The following is a 21,883-nucleotide window of genomic DNA, read 5'->3' as shown; positions in this document are numbered from 1 at the left end:
ACTGTTTTATTAACAGGTGACAAGCACAGATTACTGCCCCCCACACCACAGACAAGCACACCTGCAGGTGCAGGTTCACCCCCACGTTCACCGTTTGACATCATGGAAGTGCCCGCAGGGCACTCACATCCCAGCTCCAGCGTTCCAGTCTTCCCAGTGTCTGAATGCACTCAAGTCCAGTTCATCTGAACGCCAGCTTGTTCCAGTGCAGCTTGGGGAAGCTGTAGTTCAGTAGTCGTCACAGTAGTCGTCCTGTTTCTTCTTCTTTTCTTATTTTTTGGTAATGACGCCCCGACAGGCGGAGCGGTGGTCGCCTCCAGGATCCCGGCCGCCGTACTGAGCGCGCCGCCTCACACACCGACGCGTTACAGGCCAGATGCATGAAGGAAACACTCGCTTTGTGCTGTTCGTATTCAACTCCGATATTCAAACTGAGCTTCAAACACCGCCCGACCCCTCCACCTCACACCACACTTTTAATGGAGTCGGGTCGTTTCTGTCCGTTTCTCTGTAACTTTGAACGATTCTGTTTTGTGCGGTGGTTGGTCAGGTGTGCAAAGGTGTGCGAGTGGGCGGGGTTTGATCTCATTGGGACGTGTTATAGGTGAATGAATCACTTTCAGAGTTTCTGCCTTCAACGTCCAAGTCTGCTCATATCTGAGCGAGCTGAAGGAAGAAAACGAGCGTCCACGATCACCTGTCGCTCTCTGAAGGGTCAGCTGACTCCCCGCGGCTCGACACCGTGGAGAAAACGCCGCTGCGGGAACTAAAGGACGGCCAAGTACCACTAGCTCAATGATAAAACCCCGAAGCTGACCTAGGCTCATACTCAGGAAATATTTCAGTGACATTCACAGCGCGCTCCTCTTCCTGGAGCTCCACACCTACATTCAGACTCCGCCTTTCCTCACCTGCAGTGCAAAAATCGTACCAAAGGTTTCAGCGTACACGAGATCGACGAACGGGGAGCGGTTTGCGAGGACTCATCTTCAGGATCGGGCCAAACTCACAAAAGTCGCTCAGTGCAAATATGAAAGTAAACAACTTTACACGACGGCGCAGCAGACGGCGGACGTCTCCGAGCCAATCAGACGAGAGCTGCTCACGCTTCAGCGGCAGCGCGAACATCACAAGGACGTCATCCTCAACCCAGAAAGGTCTCCCACATTCTTACAGATGGCAGACGTTTGAGGATCTATGGATCAGACTCCCAGCTCACAGCTGATGCTGACCGCTCTGCATGTTAGAGCCGATCAAATCTTAATGATCAATCAAGCTACGAATCAGCTGATCCGACGAATCAAAGCTGCTTAAATTTAGCTTTAAAAGGTTCAATCATACGGAGCCCCGCAGGGGACATGGGAGAAAAAAAATTAAGACGTGCTTTTGTGAGATCGCGCAAAAGTTGAATTCCAACAATGGCGGCAGCTGCTTAGTTGTAATATTCCTCTTTCTGGGTCACAAAATACACTTTTAAGATATTTTGAGGCGTGAATGTAGTTGTGTAAACGTCAGATACCTGCTCGGTTTACAAGACATCACATATTTGCAAAAGTGCTCCGACGTTTTCGGAGATCTGACACCCGCCATCTCGAAGCTGACGGGAGGTCGAGACCTACTACAGCCGGGAGGAACACCGCTTTCCCGGCACATCGTGCCTCGACCTCCTGGTCGGCTTCGAGCCGGCGGCCTCCGAAGAATGCGGCTAAAACTTTTGCGAGGTCCCGCAAAAGTCCGTCTTAATTTTTTTCCTTCCTCCATGTCCCTGCGGGGCTCCGTACAATCATTCGTTTATTTCTGTGATGTTTTATTCATTTAAAGACCTTTTGGTGCATTCAGGGGACGCTCTCACACTTTGTGCTGCGCCGAGCTCTGAGCTGGGATAAATCTGTACCGCCTTCTGCTCTCGGGATCAGAGACCCACTCGTATCGTCAGAGGACCCCAGAGGCGACCGACACTTTCTCAGCTCCTTTCTCTTTTACTGATTTTAGCTAACATCGCCGTCTGGCTGCTCAGCGATGACATCAAAAGAGAGGCGGAGTCTCCACATCCCCGGCCCCTCCCCTGTCGACTCCCCGTGAGCCGATCAGAGAGCTCAAAGGAGGGTGGATCATCTGAAACCCGCCCGGATGCGGGACTGAGCGGAGGGAGCCGATTGGCTGAAGTCTGAGAGTTCAGCTTGATTTTTGAACATCCTTCAGTGTTCGAGTCCGAGAAACAAAGAAAAGGAAAGAACTGCAGAGAGAGAAGAAGAGGAGACGCCGTCATCACTACAGTGCACACTTATCTGTGTTAGCTTAGCATCAACAGTCTAACACAAAAACCTAATCATGAATGTAATCTCATTACTTCTGTCTGTAAGGAAATCAGTTGTTTAAGGTGAAAAAATAATAAAATTCTGTGACAAACTAAAAGAAACAAACCGTCATGCTAACAGAGCATCTGCGTCCTGTTAGCAGTTATTAATAAAGCACACAGTGATCATCACTGGGAACTGACACTTTCAAGTTGCTCTGAAACAGCTAAAAAATAAATAAAAATAAAAGCTTTGATCTGAGCGCGTGTCTGAAACGTGAAGATGACTCACGCCGGCTTCGGGCTCCGGTGCTACGTTTGTGACTCGACCCCCGGCTGGCCGCCGCCCTCCGTCCCCCGCTCCTTCTGCTCCTTGTCCTCCTTCAGCGTGGGGCTGATCTCCTCTTCGGGGTCGTAGTAATAAAACTTCCTCAGGTAGGCGATCAGAGGCCTGAGGGGAGCCAGGACAGATGTTAGCGGCTCGCTTACACTCTCCGACATTCAGGCGCGTTTTTACAACATGGACCTCGACGCAGACACGCACCGACTGATTTTTTTAGTAACAGCAATTCAGCAGATCACAGGACGCCGCTCTGGATCGTCTCCATCACAGCGACGGCGTTAGATCACCTTCGATCCGTTACTCATACCGAGGCTCTCAGCTAGCTTTAGCTTTTTGTCATGTTCTGGTGTGCTCGCTAACAGCAGGTCACCGTGAGAGCGCATGAAACGGGCTGTAATGAGTCACAGGTGAGACTCTACCTGCAGTTACATCACATGATCAAACCAAACATGTGAAACTGACATGAAGGATCAAATAAACAAAAGCTGCACAAGGAAACTAAACCAAATGATGCTTTAAAGAGAAACCCGCCACTGGTCTCAGTCACGCTGCAGCCCTTCATGCGTTTTGTTTTGGGTCAATATGATTATTTTCAACATTGTTTTAAATCCTCGCCCGGCGTCCTTCGAGGACCGCGGGATCTCGTGTCATGAAAAAGATCCACGGGACAGATAAACGTCAGCTTTGCGTCTCTAAGGTCAGGAGGACCGTGTCTGACGTGGGAGCGCTCAGGCGGGTACGTACGTGGGCAGCGGCAGCTCCTGGATGTGGTCGATCCGGACCAGCTGTCTGATGCAGAAGCGACAGAGATGCTGCAGAGACTTAACACTGCTGAACCTGGAGACCGGGTACAGGAGCTGGACTGGGGTCGGCGGCAGACCTGAACACACAAGGACACGAAACTCAAAATATATTAAATAAAGATTTTATATCAAGGAAAGTGAACCGGACAAAAGGCGAATCAATTCAAAGTCCAGTAATTATTATAGGAACATATTTGTGGACAGCCAGCCTTTGTAACTAACGCTGATGTGTCCAGATACTTACTGAGTGTACTTGTAAAATGTCCTGTCTGTGAAGGTAATGTAGATGAACTAATGTCTTCATTGGATCCTATAAACCTATCAACCCCCCCCCCCCCCCCCATATATAATATAATACACGGAGCATCACTGACAGCACGAAACATGGACGCAGCTTCAGGGTTGGACAAACATCGAGGTCACACTGGCTGCGTAGTTGAGTAGTGTGGCTGTGACCCACGAGGCTCCCTGTTAGAATCTAATGACGAGCGGCTGCAGCCACTTGTTTGTGGTGCGTCCGAGGCTATGTCACGCGCTTGTGCAGCCACAGATATCCTGGAGCTGATTGGATGCTGGTACCTGGGACTCGCGAGCGCAGGAAGTACAGGAACTTTCCGTTCTTGGAGTGCATGATGGCTCGCTCGATGAACTCCACCACCGAGTGACAGCGGTCCTCAAACTTTGGGTGACACCACAGGCTGAACGTCCCTGCAGGACGAGAAACCGTGAGACGGGGACGCAGGCTCACAGGCGAGGCGTGGCGCCGCACAGGTGTGTGTGCGTTACCTCTGTAGTGCTCCATGCGTGTGTGGTGTGTGATTCCCTGCGACCTGAAGCTCAGACTCAGGATGTAGCGCGGGTCTGAGCTGTCCCGCACCAGAAACGAGCCGTCCGGTTTCCCCTTCAGCTTCATCTCAGCGTCCTCCCAGTTCATCGGCCCCCAGTACCAGCCGCACTGAAAGCAGATGCACAGGTTAGCTCCGCCCACTCGCACAGCAGGCTACAAAAGCAGGCGATAGTAGCTCCACCTTCTCCAGCTCCCTGAGGCTGGTGGCGAAGTTGCCGGCATCGGGTCGACTGAGCGGGCAGCGAGGGGCGAGCCGGGGGGGCGGGTGCTGCCCGTCGGGCCGCAGGGGGACGGGTCGAGGTAAACCTCGCAGGAAGGTGTCTGAAGGAGATGGGGGGGGCATGAGTTTACATAAACAAATACAGCTACAGAACAAAGATAAAAACGAAAATCAGGACGTAAAAACAAACTGTCACAACTGATGTTTGAAGTTTAATCATTGAAAAGCAAAACAATGACAAATGTGCTCATGAGTCAAAGCTAAAAATAAACACAGTAAAAAACAGAAAATAAACCTGAACAGGAAACGCATCAGCAAATAAACACACATGCCATTAATGACGTGTGTGTGTGTGTGTGTGTGTGCGCGCGCGCTACCGTTGAGGCTCAGGCTGTGCTGGATGGTGTTGAGGGAGGGGGGCAGGGCCATCGGTCGGGGGGGCAGCGACTGCATGGAGGCCCCGGCGCTGCGCTCCATGAAGGGGCCGTGCTGCTGAGGAGGACCCCCAAAATCATCTGCAAAAAACCATTTAAAATAATAAAAGAGCCAAAAAATGCAACTTTATACGAAGTAACAATTCTAAAACAGAATAACTGCCTCTGATTGGTCCTCAGAGGACTAAAATCCTTCAATGAGACGATTAAAACAATTCCACGAAAACCCGTGAGAGCAGAAACTCACCTAAGAGTCACGGCGCACACACACACACACACACACACAGAAGGAGGAAGTGCAAACAGGAAGCAGAAAGAAGGAGGAAGTACCAAGCAGACTGAGGCTCCGTCTGGGAGGGGGAGGAGGAGTGGGGGGGTGGAGAGAGTTCCCCCCCCTCCGAGAAATATCCACATCGACCAGAGAGACCGTCTCACCTGGACACAGGTGAAAGCAGAGAGAGGGAGGGGTTAGAGGAGAGAGGGAAAGATTAGTGAGCAGAGTGATCAGCTGACCTGATGAGTCATGTGATCAGACAGAAGCAGAGCTGAGAGGAGAGGGGGGCGTGTCAGGAGCAAAACAGGAAAAAAGTTTCGTTTTTCGGAATAAAACATAAATAATAATCGATGAAGAGCCGATTGGTCCCCGGGCCGCATGTTTGACACCGCGAAGCAGAGGAGTCTCTGACCCGGCCCGACTGTGACCGCGGGCAGGTCTGCACAGACCCACACCGCCCCGCCCCCAGCACCTGGCTCCACCCACACACACACTGGAGCACCCCACAAGTTTGGGAGGACCACAACTGTCAAATTCAGAAATAAATTAAATATTAAAAATATTTTTTAAAAACATACTTGATGTATTTAATGTGACATTTTTGGGTTGCTGATCAGAGGCAGGTCACATGAGTTTCACCTGCCCTCTGCTCACCTGGTCTCGCACATTAAAGAGCGTTTAACGTTCTCGCGGCTGCAGAGCACGCGTGAACGAGCTTATAGAGGAGTTCCTAATAAACTGGCCACTCAGAGCTGCTGAAAACACTCAGTCACACAAACTCAGGTAAAAACATCTCACCTGTTCACCTCTCACACACTCACAGCTGTGTGGACTCACCGGTGAAAGCCGGAGTGAAGGGCACCGGAGAGAAGGCACTGTGAGGTCTGGATACCTGCAGCCTGAAGACACAAACAACACCATCAGCACCATCACCTTCATCCTGACTGCAGAGCGAGGCACGAAGGTTTTAACGCTGCAACTCGTCAACATGTTCGTATCCACGGGAGCGATCTTGAGTGAGAATCAGCAACCACCCGACTCCACTCAGAATAAACATTTCAGCTCAAAGAAAAGCTTCAGGACACTTTGATGCTTTAAAGCAGGGGTGTCGAACTCCAGGCCTCGAGGGCCGGCGTCCTGCAGGTTTAGGATCTCACCTTGGGTCAACACACCTGAATCACATGATTAGTTCATTACCAGGCCTCTGGAGAACTTTACGGCATGCTGAGGAGGTCATTTAAAGCAGCTGTGTTGGCTCAAGAACACATCTAAAACCTGCAGGACACCGGCCCTCGACGCCTGGAGTTCGTTCAGATCCAAAGTGACCCCTTCAAACACCAGCATGACACAAAAACACGCCCTACACCTGCCGACAGAGGCACAGCCGCTCGCTGTGGTCTGAGTCTGGTGGACAGCGACTGCTTTGTTTCACACTACAGTCAGTGTGACTGTGGGGGTGAAATGTCACGTGTACACCGTCACACTGACTGCAGGTGAGCAGGTTAGTTGTGTCAACACAAACTAACCTGCTGCTCGAGGAAGCATCCTGAGGAGAGGGCAGTTTCACTTCCTGTGTGCCGACAGGTAAAGTCAGTGTTTATCTGGCAATAAAAACTGATCCAATCTAACACCTGGTGTCACCTGACTCTCACCTGCCCAGGTGCTTTCAGTATCCATGGTTACAACAATACACCCCACTAATCAGTGTCACATGATCAGAGACACTTTCACTGTGAGCTGCACAGGAATACGAAACATGAAGTCTACTCGATCGGCCGCAAGAAAAATGAGACAGTCAGGAAATCCCCCGCTTCGAGGAAACAGGAAGTGAGTCGCCCCTGAACAAAAACAAGGTCACCGATTCGCTCTGATCCGTTCTGTGATGTCAGAGAAACTAAGCAGCTGATTAATCAATACTACCTGATCAGTTTGGGACCTCACCTGCCATCCTGGTCTGGGTTGCTGCAGGTGGACCCCCACACGTCCAACAGGCTGCCCCCCGACGACGTGGACGACGCTAGGGACGGCCTCTTGTCCAGCAGCCCCCCCGAGCCGCCACTCGAGCTCTTGGTTCTGAATAGCTTGCTGAGCCGGACCTTCAGTGACCCCCCCTTCCTCGACTTCCCCCGGGGCATCTTCTCCCCCTCCCTTCCTCCTGCACCCCCTTCCCCCTCCAGGACCACCAGAGGGGAGGCTGACCGACCCGCTGCCCCAGAAGCCACACCCAGTTTGGGGGTAGCGGCACGGCTCTGGGGCTGGGAGCGCGACTGGTGCTGATGCTGTGGGCGAGAGCGAGGGTCAGAGGATGGGAGGGGGTCGGGGAGCACCGCAGCAGCCTGGGACAGTGGCGGGCGGACAGGCAGGTACGGGCAGGGGGTGGCGGTGCTGCCGATGAGGGGCTGGGGGTCCACGCAGGAGGGGAGGGACACGGTGGCGCCGAGAACGGCGAGTGAGGACCGGCAGCTCTGATCTGTGCACACTCCCGCCTCCTCTGCCAGTCTGTGCACCTGCCGCATCAGCCCGCTGAGAGTCCCACTGGAGAACACAGTCCCCGCCCCCCCAGGCATCCCTGCACCCACCACCCGCTCTGTTTTCTCTGTGTCCTCCGCATCCCTGGACTCTGCCGCGAGTCCCCCCACCTCCTCTGACCCCAGACCCTCCAGGACCAGCAGGGCGTCGCTCGTCTCGCTGGGGTCCTCGCCAGGCCCGATGCCCCCGGACCCCGAGGCCAGGACGCCATGGCAGGAACAGTGAGGAAGCGAGAGCACCAGTTCCTGCCCGCCACTTCCTTCCCTCACCTCGCCCGGGTGTACTGGCCTCTGGGCCGGAGCCAGGACCGGGTCTTGACACCTGGGGGGGCAGGTCTTCCTGGGCTCCAGCAGCCCCGCCCGCAGGGCTTGGTCCAGCAGGCCCGGGGGCCACTTAGCCAGCCGGTCTGTCAGCAGGTGGTGTGTGTGGCACAGGACTGACCCGGACTCCGAGTCCAGAGCCGGGACGCCCCGCTGGGGGGCCTGGGAGCCCAGCCTCAGGACCGGGTGCCATTGCAACAGCTGCTGCGGCTGCAGGTTTTCCTGTGCAGGGGGGTTCTGGTCCTTTCCTCCCCCGGGACCAGCTGTCGCGCTGCCAGGACCCGTGCCCGGCACCGGGTCCAGCTGCTGTCTCTGTCGCTCTGCCTCCTCCTGCAGGAAGCCAGGGGGCGGCTGCTCCAGCCCGCACTCCAGGATCCGGTCTCCGGACCGCAGCAAGTTCTGGAGCACCATTAGCTGCGCTCCGTGCCCCGCAGAGCCGTGCCCACGCGGCACCGGGAAGTCCACAAAGTCTTCGGACGGAGGGGGCGACAACGGCGCCTCGGAGCCCGACGGGGCGTGCGTCAGCCCCAGCCCGCCGCTCAGCTCTCCTTTCCCGGGCAGCGGGGAGCTGTAATGCGGGGAAGCCGAGCCGAGGCCTGCCGAAGGGCCGCCAGAGTCCACATCGAACCCGCCGCCGCGGCGGCCCAGCACGGCTTTGACGGGGCCGAACCCGCCGCCCCCGGACATCAGCTCGTCGGGGTCGTCCAGCCGGTCGTACTCCGCGGCGGACACGAGCCGCATGAGCACGAAGTCCGGAGACATTTCTTGCTGCGCGTCATTCATGGCGGCGGCTAACGTTAGCTGCGCGGCTAGTCGCTCCGCTCTTACATAACAGCTGCGGGGCTAACGGCTAGCTGCTGCCGCATCTCCCGGCAGAGCTACCCGGGCCGCCGGCAGCGCACAGCCGCGGACATGTGAAGTCCGGTCCGGTTCGTGACGGCGAAGGCTCCGCTGGACGACGTCAGAACATGAAGGAACGAGAGAAACGATCCCGGTGCCGCCGCTCCGTGACGTTAGCTGTTAGCCTCCTAAAGACTCCTCATCCTCCGGTCAGACAACACGGCGGGAGGCGGGGCTGCGCACGCAGGATCGATCACCGATCATAGCTAAACGATTAACGGAGGGAACCGAACACCTGCCGGGATCTGACAGCCTCATGATGATGATGACGATTGTTGTCGTTTATTGAGGGAAAATGAAGGTTTATGGAAAAAAAATAATTCGCTTTTAGTGGATCACTTTAAAATTTTAATGTTACGAACAGTAGTAAAGTTTTATTTCATTTAATTATTATGCAGTAATATACAGGTATTATTTTTAATTATTGTTTTTCAGTTGGTTGGATTTTTTTTTAATGATTTCTTTTATTGTTTCTGTTTTTTATATTTCTTCTTTGAGTTTACAAAACATTATTAATATACTTATTTTACTTATCGGTGTTGTGTCTGTGTGTTTTAATCAATGACTGGTTTCTACAGTCATTGGTTTTAATTCATCCTCATACAGTTCCTTTTTTATTTTGGTGTGACGCGTACTCTCTGGGCTGTTTCCGGCTCGTGCAGCTTTTTCAGGGGAGTGTTTGAACTTTATTAAAAAGTCGCTGCGAGCAGGGTTCGAACCTGCGCGGGGAGACCCCATTGGATTTCAAGTCCAACGCCTTAACCTCTCGGCCATCGCAGCAGCCGGAGAGCAAGTGAGTTGACCGGGAAACTGAAGCTAAGAGTGACGTCAGAGGCTTCTCCAACAGTCAGTAACTTGTATGTGAAACGCAGACTGAGAGGCTGACGAGTCGACAACTGATGTCCGATGACCACGTAAAGAAAAACAAAAAGTGAATCATTGATTCTCGAGGTCTCAAAGGTGGTTCATCAGGAACAACCTACGGGCCAATCAGATCAATGGAAAACATCATCATTCCCGAAAATCCCTCTGAGGTCTGAAGGAGAAAGTCAGGTTCTCAAAGTAAGGCCCGTGGGTGGTCATCATTGTATTATTAGTGTATGGCTCATCGACAGGAGGTGGCCCTGCTGCTCTCACCTGTGCTCGTAGCAGGAACACCTGACCTGAGCTACAGCGGAGAGCAGGGAAACTCAAAGCTCAACAGGTGAGCCTCTAGAGCCCACAGGTGCTGCTTTGGCGAGCGAAACAGAAAACCTTTCCATTATTGTGCATTTCTCATTTTTCAGCTGTTTCCACAGCAACAGAGAGCTGGTTTATCATTTCCATTGTGTGTATATGCAGGACAGGGTGTCCAACATGTGGCCCGGGGTCCAGTCCGGTGCTCTGTGACAGCCAAAACCAGTTTTGTTTTGTTTTTTAACCCTGCAGTGCAAGGACGCGCTGCAGGAAACACTGAACCATCCAGAACACATTTAGAAAGATTTAAAGGATATTCCGTAATGCTGAGCGCATAACGAGCTGCTCAGAAACCGTGGAGGCGACACGTGACGCACGCTGAGCCAGCCCGTCACCCCTTACCTGCAGATTCTTATGAATAACCCGTTTCCACACACACAGGCCCGACGAGCTTTACAATACTCTAGCTTTTCATGTCGATTTTATAGCGGTGCTGCAGAGCTTGCGCCAGCCTTTAGCAGCACGTCTGAGCACCGCTGGGACCTGAATCCTCAGTGTTGTACTTTAATGTTTTAAACTGAAGTCCCAACTGTCGCAGCTCACCTGTACTCAGGTAAAATCAGGAGTTTTGTGAATGCAGTCTGGTGCAGAGGAAGAGCGTTTGTTTTGAGGCAAAGCAGATAAAATAAAACACTCATGAGGTCACGTGACACCACACACTGCTTCACCCATCGCATCAGGATTTGACTTTGAGCCCCGATGTAGAGCAGTGAGAGGCTTTTATTTTGTCAGACTCCAGCAGGAAGCAGTAGCGTTGTGAAGAAGCAGCAGACGGTCAGTACAATATAGACTTTATTAGTTCACTAAAGTTGAATATGAAAGAAAAAGCAGATCAGCTTCAAATGAGTCACAATTCAGAAATAAAACTTTCAGGTTCATGTCAACACAGGAAGTGCTTCCTCCCTACAGCTGCCGCGCCTCTACAAAATAAAAGCCTCCGAGGCCAGAGCCACTTGGCTTTCAGTGACCATCATATTTACCAACTGAAAGCAAAGCTCTCCGGCCGTAGAGGCGGCAATGAGCGCGCTCTGCAGCGTTTAAGCTTCGTGTCAGTGTTGGGGTTTTTTGTTGTTTTTCTTGAAACCGTCCCAACAGGAAGTCACCCAGTAGCGAGGAGCGACCGCCTTACTGCTACTGAACAAGCCATAAAGTGAGTTCCAAAAAACAAAAATCATGGTTCTTTGTAGCGTCGAATAAACAAGCCAACAGTGGGAGACAGCCAGAGCTCAGCGTCCAATCAGCAGAGTCCAAAACGTTTGAGTCCAGGAGTCCGAGAAGAAGAAGAGCGAAAGCACAGAAGAGCTCGGGGAATGTTTTGTATCACTTTAACTTTATTTTCATCATAGCAATGGAAAAATAGAACCTCATACAAACGTCTTCAATCATCTGAAATCTTAACAAGCAAAAAGGTGAGTGACCCGTTCCCAAAGCAGGCGCGGCGGCGAGGAAACCCGAGGCAGCTCGCAGCACTCGCTCACGCCCGGGCTAAACTATTCCCATTTGGCACTCGCTCCTCTCAGCATCGTTTCGGCTTTTATTTTGAAGGAATTTAGTGCTGCCGTTGTTTGGAGGAGACCGAGCGGGCGGAGGCATCCGTCCCTCACAGCTCCGCCGCCATGTTTAGTGCTCAGAAGAAGAAACGTAAGAGCAACAAAAATCCAGTTTTCCACAGAAGAAGTAGTCCACGCAGTCACTCGATCAGCTGATTCCACACAGTTCCCCTCCTCCTCCCCCTCCCCCTGAGCAGGGGGGGTGGCGGCGGCAGGTCGGTGACATCATCACGATGTCATAGGAGAGCCCAGCTACAGCGAAAGAGGCGGATCGCGGGCAGAGGCGGGGGAGGAGTGGAAGGAGAGGGGGTTTCTTTAAGGGGGAGGAGTCACAGTCCAGTCCACAGGCCATCCAAGAGGGGAGGGGGAGGGGGCGGGGTCATCGCCTGCAGGAACTGAAGGTGGTGTGATGTCATCATCTCTCGCTCGCTCACACGTCTCTCTCTCGCGCTCACACACAGACACTCATCTCTTCTTCTGCTGCTTCGAGCAAAACGCCGACAAACACAGAAGATTTAATCCAGCGGCCGATTTGTCCTCAGTGATGTCATCCGAAGTCTCATCTCGCCCTGACACGACACCCGCCATCTGCAGGAGACACAGAGAGAGAGGAGGGGTTAGAGAGGAAGTGACGCAGAGAAGCCACGAGAAGCATGCCTCCACCCTCACCAGGCCTGGCTCTTCAGCTTGCGGAGCTCCTTGGTGGCCCAGGTGGCGAGCGTCTTGGTCTTGGTGGTTTTGGAGCGCCGGCCTTCCGTCAGCAGGTCGTTGATGAGCGGGCGAACCTCCACCAGCTTCATCACATCTTTCCCAAATGCTGTGCACAGGTCACTACGGAACACACACGTCAAACAAACTGAGGCTTTTAATGTGAAAAGAATCTGAGCTCTCAAGCTGGACACTGGAGCATCGCCAGGGTAACCGTGCTGGTCTCAGAGGATGCGGTTTGTTTTCCATCACGCCATCAGCGTGGTGCATGATTTCTCTTCACCGACCACAACGCCTTAGACTTTGAACCATGTGACCCTCGCTGATCAGCTGTGGTGCAGACCACAGGAAGTTTAGCTCCTTCAAAATAAAACCATAAAAGCTGCTCTGTGATATCTGATCTGAGCATGAAGTGTTCTGGGGTAAAGGAACCCTCTGATTGGCTGTGACCTCCTGATAAGATCTCCATGTTGGACCAACATGGTCGAGCTTCAGCTCCGCCCCCTGCTTACCCGATGAGTCCGGCAGCGTTGGCCACCACGCCGTCAGAGTGGTCCTCGTCTTCGGCGATGTGGTGGATGAAGGAGAGGATGAACTCCACCCGAGGCTGCACCAGCATCACGTCGGCTGCAGGGGTGGAGAGGAGATGAGGGTGAGAGAGCAAGTAAAGCAAACAGGAGGTTTTTTTTATTTGTTGGGTCCCGCAAAACCAGGAAGCTGTGAGTTCGGCGGCAGCCTAAAGCTTCCCGGGTGAAAAGGACCCACGTCTGTCTGCGACATCACTAAAGCCTCCTGCTGACTGCAAGCAGGAAGAGGAACTGACGTCGCTGGAGCTGTGGTCATGCGATCACAGCGATAACCGTTAGCACTTAGACAACCAGGTAGCCCCAGACACCTGAGGACAGACGCTGCCAGAGAGACCGTCTGTCCGTGTGTGTGTGTGTCCTTACGGTGGACGTTCTCCTGGTCTCCCTTCAGGCCCTGGATGATGCCGGTGTAAGCCTCCAGGCAGCCCTCCCTCAGCTCGTTCAGGTAGTCCACCATGTCGTAGTCCGTCTGAAACACAGGTTCAGATGTGTCAGGTGAACTCGGACAGACAGGAAGTAAATCTGTGAGGTCAGAGGTCTCAGATACACGTGGTTGGTTTTACATCACGGTCAGCGTGGTGCATGAGTTTTCATCACAGACGTCCGAATCTAAGCTGAGCATTTCTACACTCGAAGCCCAAGTTCAAGATTCAGTGTGTGTTCAGACATCTGAAGGGGCGGGGCTTTACCTTGTCCACCTGAGCCTGCGATGCCTGCTGCAGGGTGTCCAGGACGATGTCCAGGTACTTCTTGAACTCGCCCCCGATGGCCAAAGCGATGTCGCCAAACGCAGAGAGGATCTGAGGCTTCACCGACCGGTGCACATTCTCGTTCTGTAAACAGACCAACGTTTAACATCTGCACACCTGTGAGAGGGTCAGACAGGTGAGCGGCACAAAGACTGCTTTGGAACACGGCAGCTGTTAAATGTCCATCAGGTGATCAAACAGCACCAGAGGAAGGTGAAGTCTGGGATCAATAATCCACACCTGTGAACAGGTGGCTGCTCGCTACACCTGGATCATCATGTGACTGTGGGTCGGAATATCTGGACCGACCCTGTGAGGGGCAGACGGGAGCTAATGTGGAAACTGAACCAGCTGACTGTGTGGGGGTCAAAGGTTGACTGGAATGGAACTGAATTTCTACAGCTTCACTGATGTCAGAGCAGCCAGCTAACGGCGCTTTGGCCCAAATCTGTGCCACACAGGAAGTGCTCCTGCCACTGAGCATGTGCAGAAAAACTCGAGGAAGTGATGAGAGAGGAAGTCTCAGATAAACGTGGTTTTCACATCACGGTCAGTGTGGTGCATGTCAATAAAGACGAAGGAGCTCCTCCCCCTCCTCACCCCGAGGTTCTCCAGCAGCAGCTGCATGATCTCGTCACAGTACGGCAGGATGTTGGACATCAGCGCTCTGCACAGGTCGCACACGAGACCCACGGCCGCCAGACACACCTGCAGCAACACGTCAATGACATCATCAACACTGTGACGTCTGAGTCAGTGATGACATCAGAGCTCCTCCTCCATAAACAGCAAACTTGCCTCTCAGCTCCGAGGTCAGACCGCGACTGTGAAACAGGAAGTGGTGATCAGCTGTGCGAGTCCTACCTGATACTCTGCGTAGTTCTTCAGTCCGATGGCAAGGAACGGCTTAAAGGCCTCCATGTATTTCTGGAAGTCGCTGCCCAGAACTGCAAGAGAAATGTGCAGAGTGAGACACGTGGAGAGCCGCGCCCTCTGAACACAACACGTCACTGCCCTCGCCGTGTAGTCACTCAAGTAACTGTGGCGTACCTTCGACGAGCGTGGACACGGCCATCAGCGCGTCCTCCTGCACGCCTCCGGAGCCGGCAGTGCTCTGAAACATCCTCAGCAGCGACGCCATCACCACGTCTGAGATCTGCAGGGCATCCTGATGCTGCACTTTACGCAGGACGTTCTGCACACACACAGGAAACACTCAGAACCGCCATAATAAGAGCATGAGCACAGAAAGGCTCAGGTGTCCCGTCTCACCTGCAGAGTGGCGCACAGCAGCGACTGCAGGTCGTTGAACTGGATCCGATCTGAGGTGCTCTGGATGTGAGACTGGAAGACAGGAAGTTAAGAGACGTGAAGCCAGTGCCTTTTCAAATTAAAAGCTGCCTGGTCTGCTCAAACCAGTTTATTTCAGCTCTATGTTTTTTCTCTTGAATGACTTTGAGATCCAAGCGATGCTCACAACGGCATCGATATCGCTCTGCCCCTAAGACGGCGCCCTCACCTCCATTTGCAGGACCTGCTGCAGCCGCTCCATGATGACCAGCGTGGTTTTCTGCACGGCGGGGTAGCAGTCCTTGGCGCTGTTCTTCACGATCTCCATCAGAGCCTCGTACGCCGCAGAGCGCAGGTTGTTCTGGTGACCATCGGGCCTGAGAGACAGGAACAGACCAATCAAAGACGAGTACGCAGAGCGCTGTCAAGGAGGCACGACGGCTGCCCGATGACTGAGCGCATTCAGCTGTCGAGCCCCGCCCACAAACGTCGACACGATCACAGAAACCTCTGTGATGACATCATCATTTAAGCGGTTAACTCGAAGTGTTAAAGTGAAGGAAACAGCAGCTGTGACACGATCGGCGAGCCGACAGGAAGCCGTCTGCCAGCTCTTTATGCAGTTCACTCTGCGCTCTGAAACCAGGAAGTGGTCACACCGCCATCAGGCTGCGGTCGTCAGAGGCACAGACGCATGTGTGAGCATCGTCATACCTGTCTGTGGTCTCCAGAAGCTTCTGCACGATGATCTCGAAGGACGAGGACAGGCAGTAGGTGTTCGGCTCCTCCTGGTCCTCGGCGGCATCCGTGGCTTCGTACGCCGCCTCTGCGAGAGACGAAAAGGCCTGAGGGAGGAGACGACAGGTTAAGGTTTCCACCGAAGAAGAACGAAATCTGAGGTCGGGTTCGTTTTGACAGAGCTCTCTCAAAGGCCACATGACGCCCAGCGCGGACCGGCGACTCACCCAGCAGACGTTGGAGGCCACTCTGGGCTCCGCCCCCAGGCCCTCGATCAGGCACTGCAGCAGGGGGGCCAGGTAGACCTCGTTGATGGCAGCTTCGGGCAGCAGCTCGCAGATCCTGCCCACCGTCCACGCCGTGGTGTCCCTCACCACCACGCTGGGGTCCTTCATCAGCTCGATCAGGGTGGGCATCGCCTGCAGGAGGAGGGGGCGGAGTTTAGTACACAGAGGGATTTGTGTGACAGACAGAAGACTGGGCGAGCTGGGCGAGCTGCTCGAGCGTCTCACCTGTATGACGAGCGGCTTGAGCTGGTTTAGCTCGGGTCCCTCCAAGATGGAGCCGAAGGCCATGACGGAGGCGTCGCGGTAACGCCAGTCGGGATGTTTGATGTTCTCTTTGATGAAGGGCAGCACGTGGGGAACCACGTCGTCCTCGCAACAGGTGGCGAGCAGCATCAGGCACACGCCGGCCGCCTTACACGGGTTCCAGTCGTCGTCGTCATCATTCTCGTCCTGCAGGAAGAGGAGAAGGCGGAGCTAAACAGGTAGACTCAAAGCCACAGACAGGTAAACGGGATGAGGCTCCGACAGCTGAGCTACCTGCTTGGTGAGGGTCTGGGTGAGGATGGGGACCAGGTACTGCAGCGCACCTTTGGCATAGAACTTACTGGTGTGCTCGGGGGGGCGTCCCTGCTCCGAGGCCTGCGATTGGACGAGACAGAAAGAGCGAACCGTGAACAAACAGGAAGTAAAAAACAACTTCCTGTTGGTTAAAGGAAGCGTCACACTGACCTCTGAGGCCTCGATGGCCAGATCCATCTCCTCATCACAGACGTTGGACCAGAACTCGATGCCCTGCAGCGCCACCTCATCAATGTCGCTCTTCATCGCCTCGATGGTGATCTGAAACAGGAAGTGACAAGAGTAGCGGCGCTGCTGAGACGACTCCGACTGACTCTCGGGTTTAAATAAAGGTTTGTGGTGTCTTACCGCGAACAGGGCGGGGCCCATGTACGTCTCCATGTACTGATAATACAGAGACATGATCTTCACCAGGTTCTGCAGGGCCGCCACGCGCACCTGAAAGAGCAGTAGGTGAGTGCATTTGAGGGGTCAAAGGTCACGGGCATTACGCTGGCGTTACTCACTCTGGTGTCGGGACACTGCGTGGCTTCACAGACGACCTGCATGATGAAGTGTCGCTCCGTCTGAAACAGGAAGTACACATTTGTCAGCGTGATTCCCTGCAAATAAAGTTACATTAAAAGGGGGAGGAGTTAGGAGAAAGCAACGTACGTCCTTGTCGAAATTGGCTTTAGTGAACTCGAGCGAGTTGAGCAGCGCATTGGTGGCGGCCAGCTTCACGTTGTTGCTGGGCTCCTCCTTCCTCATGCCCTGGATGATGGCCGTCAGGATCTGGTTGGCGTTCTCCTGCAGCTGCTCCGGGTCCTGCGGAAAACAGCTGGGTGAGCGAACACTTGGGTAACAACAGGCGGCGTGCTTTAACGTGCTCGCCGTGACTCACGATGTCCTGGCAGATGTAGCCGATGGCCTCCAGCGTGGACTCCTTCATGTGTTCCGTGCTCGACGGATCGGTGACGTTGGCGACGAGCTGCGGGATCAGCTCGGGCCACTGGTTCACGGGAATCTCGGCGCAGGCGATGCCGGCGACGCACTGCGAGGCCGAGCTGGGCCGGTACGTCTCCGTGCCCAGAGTCTGTAGAACCTGCCGGAGACACGGGAACCGTTAGACAGGTGGAGGCGGTGGCGGACGGTGAGCGGGGTTTGCTCGGCCCTTACGTAGTTCTTGATCTCGCGGCGAGCGTTGATGTCGATGGCCAGCCATCTCTGCTGGTACTGCGCCTTGACATCGGGGTCTTTGGATGTCAGCGAGTTCTTCACCTGCAGACCGGCAGCAACTCGAGCCACCTGAGTGTTCCCCGGGTTCGCCAACACTTTGGACAACTCCACCAGGAATGTGGGCTGAAGGAGGAGGAGCAAAGGTCACATGATGAGCGTCACTGATTACGTCAAACATCTGGTTTGAGTTACGGTGAAACAGTGAGAGTGAAGGAAGCTTTGTGCAGAAGCGACGACGCTGGGACTTTTACTGGAGCTGAAACACAGCTTCTCGTTACAACAGCTGCTCTGCGTCTCTGGTTTCAGGTGTAAACGTGTGAACAAGAAGGCAGCAGGTACGATCACAGACAGGAAGCACTAACAGGAACCAGAGATCGGTCGCCGACCTGGAACCAAGTCTTACTTTAGCTTGTCAACATTAAGTCGCTGTCAGTTTGCTGGGCGGAGCATTAAACAGACTTCGTGATTTGATTGCTCGCTCTGCTTCCATTCATTCTGTCTGCACAGGTGAGGCACACCTGACCCCGTCGCTCTGCTTCAGGCTGAAGGACGGCGAGCTACAACTGACGTCAGACCAGAGAAGAAAGCTGACCGAAGATATTTTTGGACTGAAATACTTTTCCCCTCACACCTGACAAGACGCAGCGTGCTCCTCCTGCCAGAAGGTGGCAGTAGCACACGCAGACAGAGGCAAACAGCAAAGAACTGCCAACTACGTTTCTTCTGTTTGCAGGACGCCATCAGCATCACGCCTCCTGCAGGTGTCCAGGTGCTCTCAATCAGCTCCAACCAGAACTTTTATTTTTCTCTGGACAGACAACTAACTGTTTCTCTGCAGTGAGCAGACGACCACAGCAGCACTGTGTGTGTGTGTGTGTGTGTGTGTGCGTGCGTGCAGATATTCTTTAGCATGCAGAAACCACGATCCAGCAGAAACATCTGGATTTGAACAGTCAGTTTTAAATATCAGATCAGTGGACTTTCTGGCCACGATGGCGGCGTCTGGCAGGAGTTATTGACTCGGTCGGGTTACACTCTGCCAAGTTTACAGTTTTATTGTCAACACACTGTAAAGCGAAGGGGTGGGGCTTAATTTATAACTGCGAGATAAACGGTAACTGTTCTTACCTTTGTCTCTAACACAGAGACCATTTGACCACAGAGTCTGATATTTATCTTCCTGACACAGCAAAAACTACAAAATAAGAAACTACAGAAAGTCATCTTTGATTTTATTGGTTCCCGCCGACGATGACATCACCTCACACAGCTGACGATCGTTTGGAGTGTCTGTGTGTATAAACAGGAAGAAACATTTCCTCAGGTGAACCTGCTGCTCAGGATGGCTCACCTGGTCTCCCAGTGACGCGTGACAACAGCGCCCACATGGTCACAAACTACACCGCCACAGCCCCATGGCGGCTTTACTGCAAACCCCACCGGCCCTACCCCGACTCCCCCACCACCTGCACCTTTTAGTTGGAGTTCTACATGCCAGTCACCACATCTGACAACACATTTAAACATTTCCCTGAGTAACAAGTAAGCCACGTAACCGCAACACCCTGACTCATCAAGCCCCACCCTCACTACAGAATATCAGTCAAACCTGACCACACAGTCAAGAAGGGTGACCCGTGGAGACGGCATCCAACCCTCACAGAAACCCTGGAACAGCTGTGACCCTCACACTGATGTTTCACAGAGACCCACCTGCTCGCACTTGCCGGTCACACCTGGTCACAGAAAGCTGCAGTCATGTGACCAGCAGAGACAGCCCGTTTACAGAGATATACTCGCTCAACATACATATTTATACTCGCTATGAACCTTCACAGACACTCGCTATGAACCACTTCCTGTTCTGGTTGAAGTTAGCATGTGTACTTAAATAGTATATGAGGGCAAGGTCAAAGGTCAGGACCACACAAAGGGTATGTAGAAATGTGGGAGCATCAGCTTCGCCCTCTGATGAAGACCTTGAAGTGGCTGAAGCATGCAGACCCTGGCACGGTCATATCAGGAGCCAATGGAGGCTTTCACTGTGACACATATGTGAAGAGTGTGCGTGCGTGTGTGCCAATGCAGAGGGAGGAAGGGGAGGAGGAAGGAGGAAAAGCCGGCGGGATCCAGCAGTCCTCGGTCCCTGTCCGCTCCTCTCCTGCAGCAGCCTGAGCTCCAGCTGCTCTCCCTCCATACTCACCAGGTTCTCTATGGCCGCCTGCTCCAGAAACTTCTGCGCCGCCTCCAGCTCATTCCGGTCTGCGGACAGAGGAGAGAGGAGGGGGCTGGTTAGCGGACGGGCTAACGCACGGTGGTTAAACGTGTTCACCAGACGTTCACACACAAGCACCCGGCCCCGGGGTGGATGTCCCGCACTAATGATTCACCTCAGACTCAGAAAGTTTAACTCCCGCCCCGGTGAGAGCCATCGGTGGTACCGAGAAGCACACCGACCCTACAACATGCGCGCTAGCCACCTGCACTGTGCTAGCAGGCTAACGCTAGCCGACACGTTTCCAGAGACGCGCATGAAGTTTTATGTGCAAACAGCGGAGCCGCTAAAACTGCGCCAACTCCGCTTAAAGCAGCGGAGCAGAGGTCAACTCACAACCAGGGCGCTCGCCTGTGCCCGCAGCGACTCTAAAGCGGCGTTACCCAGGAGAACACGCCGAGAAAGCGGCCGACAGTTTGAATGGCCCGAGCTAGCGAAGAAGCTAACGGCTAACCCGGGCATGGGCAGGGTCGCGGCTTCTGATCGGGGACACACAGCCGGCATTACGGCCTATGTGGGCCCGAATCCGCGTGATGGCGATATGACAACGTCTTCTGGTTTCCCGTCGACAGGCTAAAGGGTTACCAATGCCATTAAAGTGTGCTTAAACGCCCGGTAGAGTGCTAAGTCACCAGCGGCGTCAGGCCGTAACGCTAACGGGTTAGCACAGTGAGCTAGCATGGTTTCCCTCCTCCCTGCTTCCAACTTTCCCCGGTGCTCCGGGCAGCCCGCCGTCTCGCAAACACCGCACCCCCCGGCCGGGCATCGGGCCCGGGCCGCCGGCTGTGTGCGCTGCGTGATGCAGGGACTCACCCGGAGAGACGGTTTTTTCGAGAATCGTGATGAGCTCCATTCCTTCCCCCGGCTGCCTCTCTTCAGTCCGACACTTTCGGTTGCCGCGCAGCGCCCACAGCGGATTATATTTCTTCCACGGAGCTCGGTCGTTGTCAGGCACAGGACGGGTTCAGTCGGTGATACGGGTGGCGGAGGTTCCCCGGTCTTCGTTCGGCGTATTTTCACTCGGATGTTGCGGGAAATGTTGACAGCGTCGGCGCAGAGTCACGTCTCGTCGCTTCACCGCCGCCCGTTCGCATCCTGTGCTACAGGGAGGGAAAGGGCTGCGCGCTTCTCTCCCGCGGAGGGATATCACGCAGTGACGCCAAAAAACGTGCTGCCTTCAGGGACCGCCGGACACCATATCATCCTGTCTCAGTACACTGAGATTTCATTTCATGTAATTTTTCACACATGGTGCAACAGTAATTAATTTCCTACACACAAACCTTCCTTTGAATTAAAACAACACTGCATCCATGCATGAAAAGGAGCAGGAGCTGATGACTGAAAATATAGATATCATTACATCACTTTTAAACTACACAAATACATAATATCTTATTCTACTTAGTTTTTAATGTTCGTTATTAAAACACTAAAAGAATGATTACATTTTTGCTGCAGTTTGAATCACACAGTTTATTTTTTTATGTATTTATTCATGTAGTTGAAAATATTTTCTTTTAAAATGCAGCTGAACAGCTGTTAGTGTTATAAATACCTTTCCATTAAATTGAATTGGTAGCTGGGATATGCTCCAGCCTTCCCCCCAATAGAACCCATCCATCCACTCTTTTCCGTTTATCCAGAGCGGGGTTGCAGCCTAAGCAGAGAGGCCCAGACTTCCGTCTCGCAGTTTATCC

The 21,883-nt window shown here is 53.5% G+C and overlaps 2 protein-coding genes and 2 non-coding genes across 5 annotated transcripts; all 4 read right to left on the bottom strand.

The window, feature by feature from the left end:
- Positions 1 to 624: 624 nt before the first annotated feature.
- LOC146672377 (uncharacterized) lies at positions 625 to 9,126 on the bottom strand. 2 transcript variants are annotated; one of them, XM_085404976.1, is made up of 10 exons: positions 7,159 to 9,126; positions 6,055 to 6,116; positions 5,274 to 5,378; positions 4,887 to 5,024; positions 4,471 to 4,610; positions 4,229 to 4,397; positions 4,022 to 4,150; positions 3,384 to 3,519; positions 2,589 to 2,747; positions 625 to 2,236 (listed from the first exon to the last, which is right to left on the bottom strand). In XM_085404976.1, exons 1-9 carry the CDS (start codon positions 8,847 to 8,849, stop codon positions 2,609 to 2,611), a joined length of 2,709 nt encoding a protein of 902 aa, XP_085261102.1. In that variant the 5' UTR covers positions 8,850 to 9,126; the 3' UTR covers positions 625 to 2,236; positions 2,589 to 2,608. The 2 variants fall into 2 exon arrangements, with proteins under 2 accessions (XP_085261102.1, XP_085261103.1); XM_085404977.1 differs by lacking the exon at positions 5,274 to 5,378.
- Positions 9,127 to 9,664: 538 nt separating this feature from the next.
- trnas-uga (transfer RNA serine (anticodon UGA)) lies at positions 9,665 to 9,746 on the bottom strand. Its single transcript has one exon. It is a non-coding gene; the product is annotated as a tRNA-Ser (tRNA).
- A 1,230-nt stretch (positions 9,747 to 10,976) lies between these two features.
- kpnb1 (karyopherin (importin) beta 1) lies at positions 10,977 to 21,313 on the bottom strand. Its single transcript, XM_085404975.1, has 22 exons — positions 20,997 to 21,313; positions 20,112 to 20,170; positions 17,849 to 18,031; positions 17,574 to 17,774; positions 17,345 to 17,497; positions 17,197 to 17,256; positions 17,039 to 17,128; positions 16,841 to 16,951; positions 16,649 to 16,750; positions 16,337 to 16,561; positions 16,052 to 16,243; positions 15,801 to 15,931; positions 15,316 to 15,463; positions 15,069 to 15,140; positions 14,847 to 14,991; positions 14,661 to 14,743; positions 14,397 to 14,504; positions 13,737 to 13,880; positions 13,411 to 13,516; positions 12,973 to 13,087; positions 12,422 to 12,583; positions 10,977 to 12,340 (listed from the first exon to the last, which is right to left on the bottom strand). Coding segments are annotated over exons 1-22 (2,631 nt in total). The 5' UTR covers positions 21,037 to 21,313; the 3' UTR covers positions 10,977 to 12,339.
- On the bottom strand, positions 13,150 to 13,287 carry LOC146672375 (small nucleolar RNA SNORA79). The gene has a single exon (XR_014911644.1). It is a non-coding gene; the product is annotated as a small nucleolar RNA SNORA79 (small nucleolar RNA).
- Positions 21,314 to 21,883: the final 570 nt, after the last annotated feature.

The sequence above is a fragment of the Rhamphochromis longiceps genome, linkage group LG4 (genome assembly GCF_057381845.1).
Source record: "Rhamphochromis longiceps isolate RC_006_pf linkage group LG4, R_longiceps_female_GT1.1, whole genome shotgun sequence".
NCBI classification, from domain to species: Eukaryota; Metazoa; Chordata; class Actinopteri; order Cichliformes; family Cichlidae; genus Rhamphochromis; species Rhamphochromis longiceps.
Note: the sequence above shows the minus strand (reverse complement) of the source record. Positions and strands in the feature narration are given on the sequence as shown.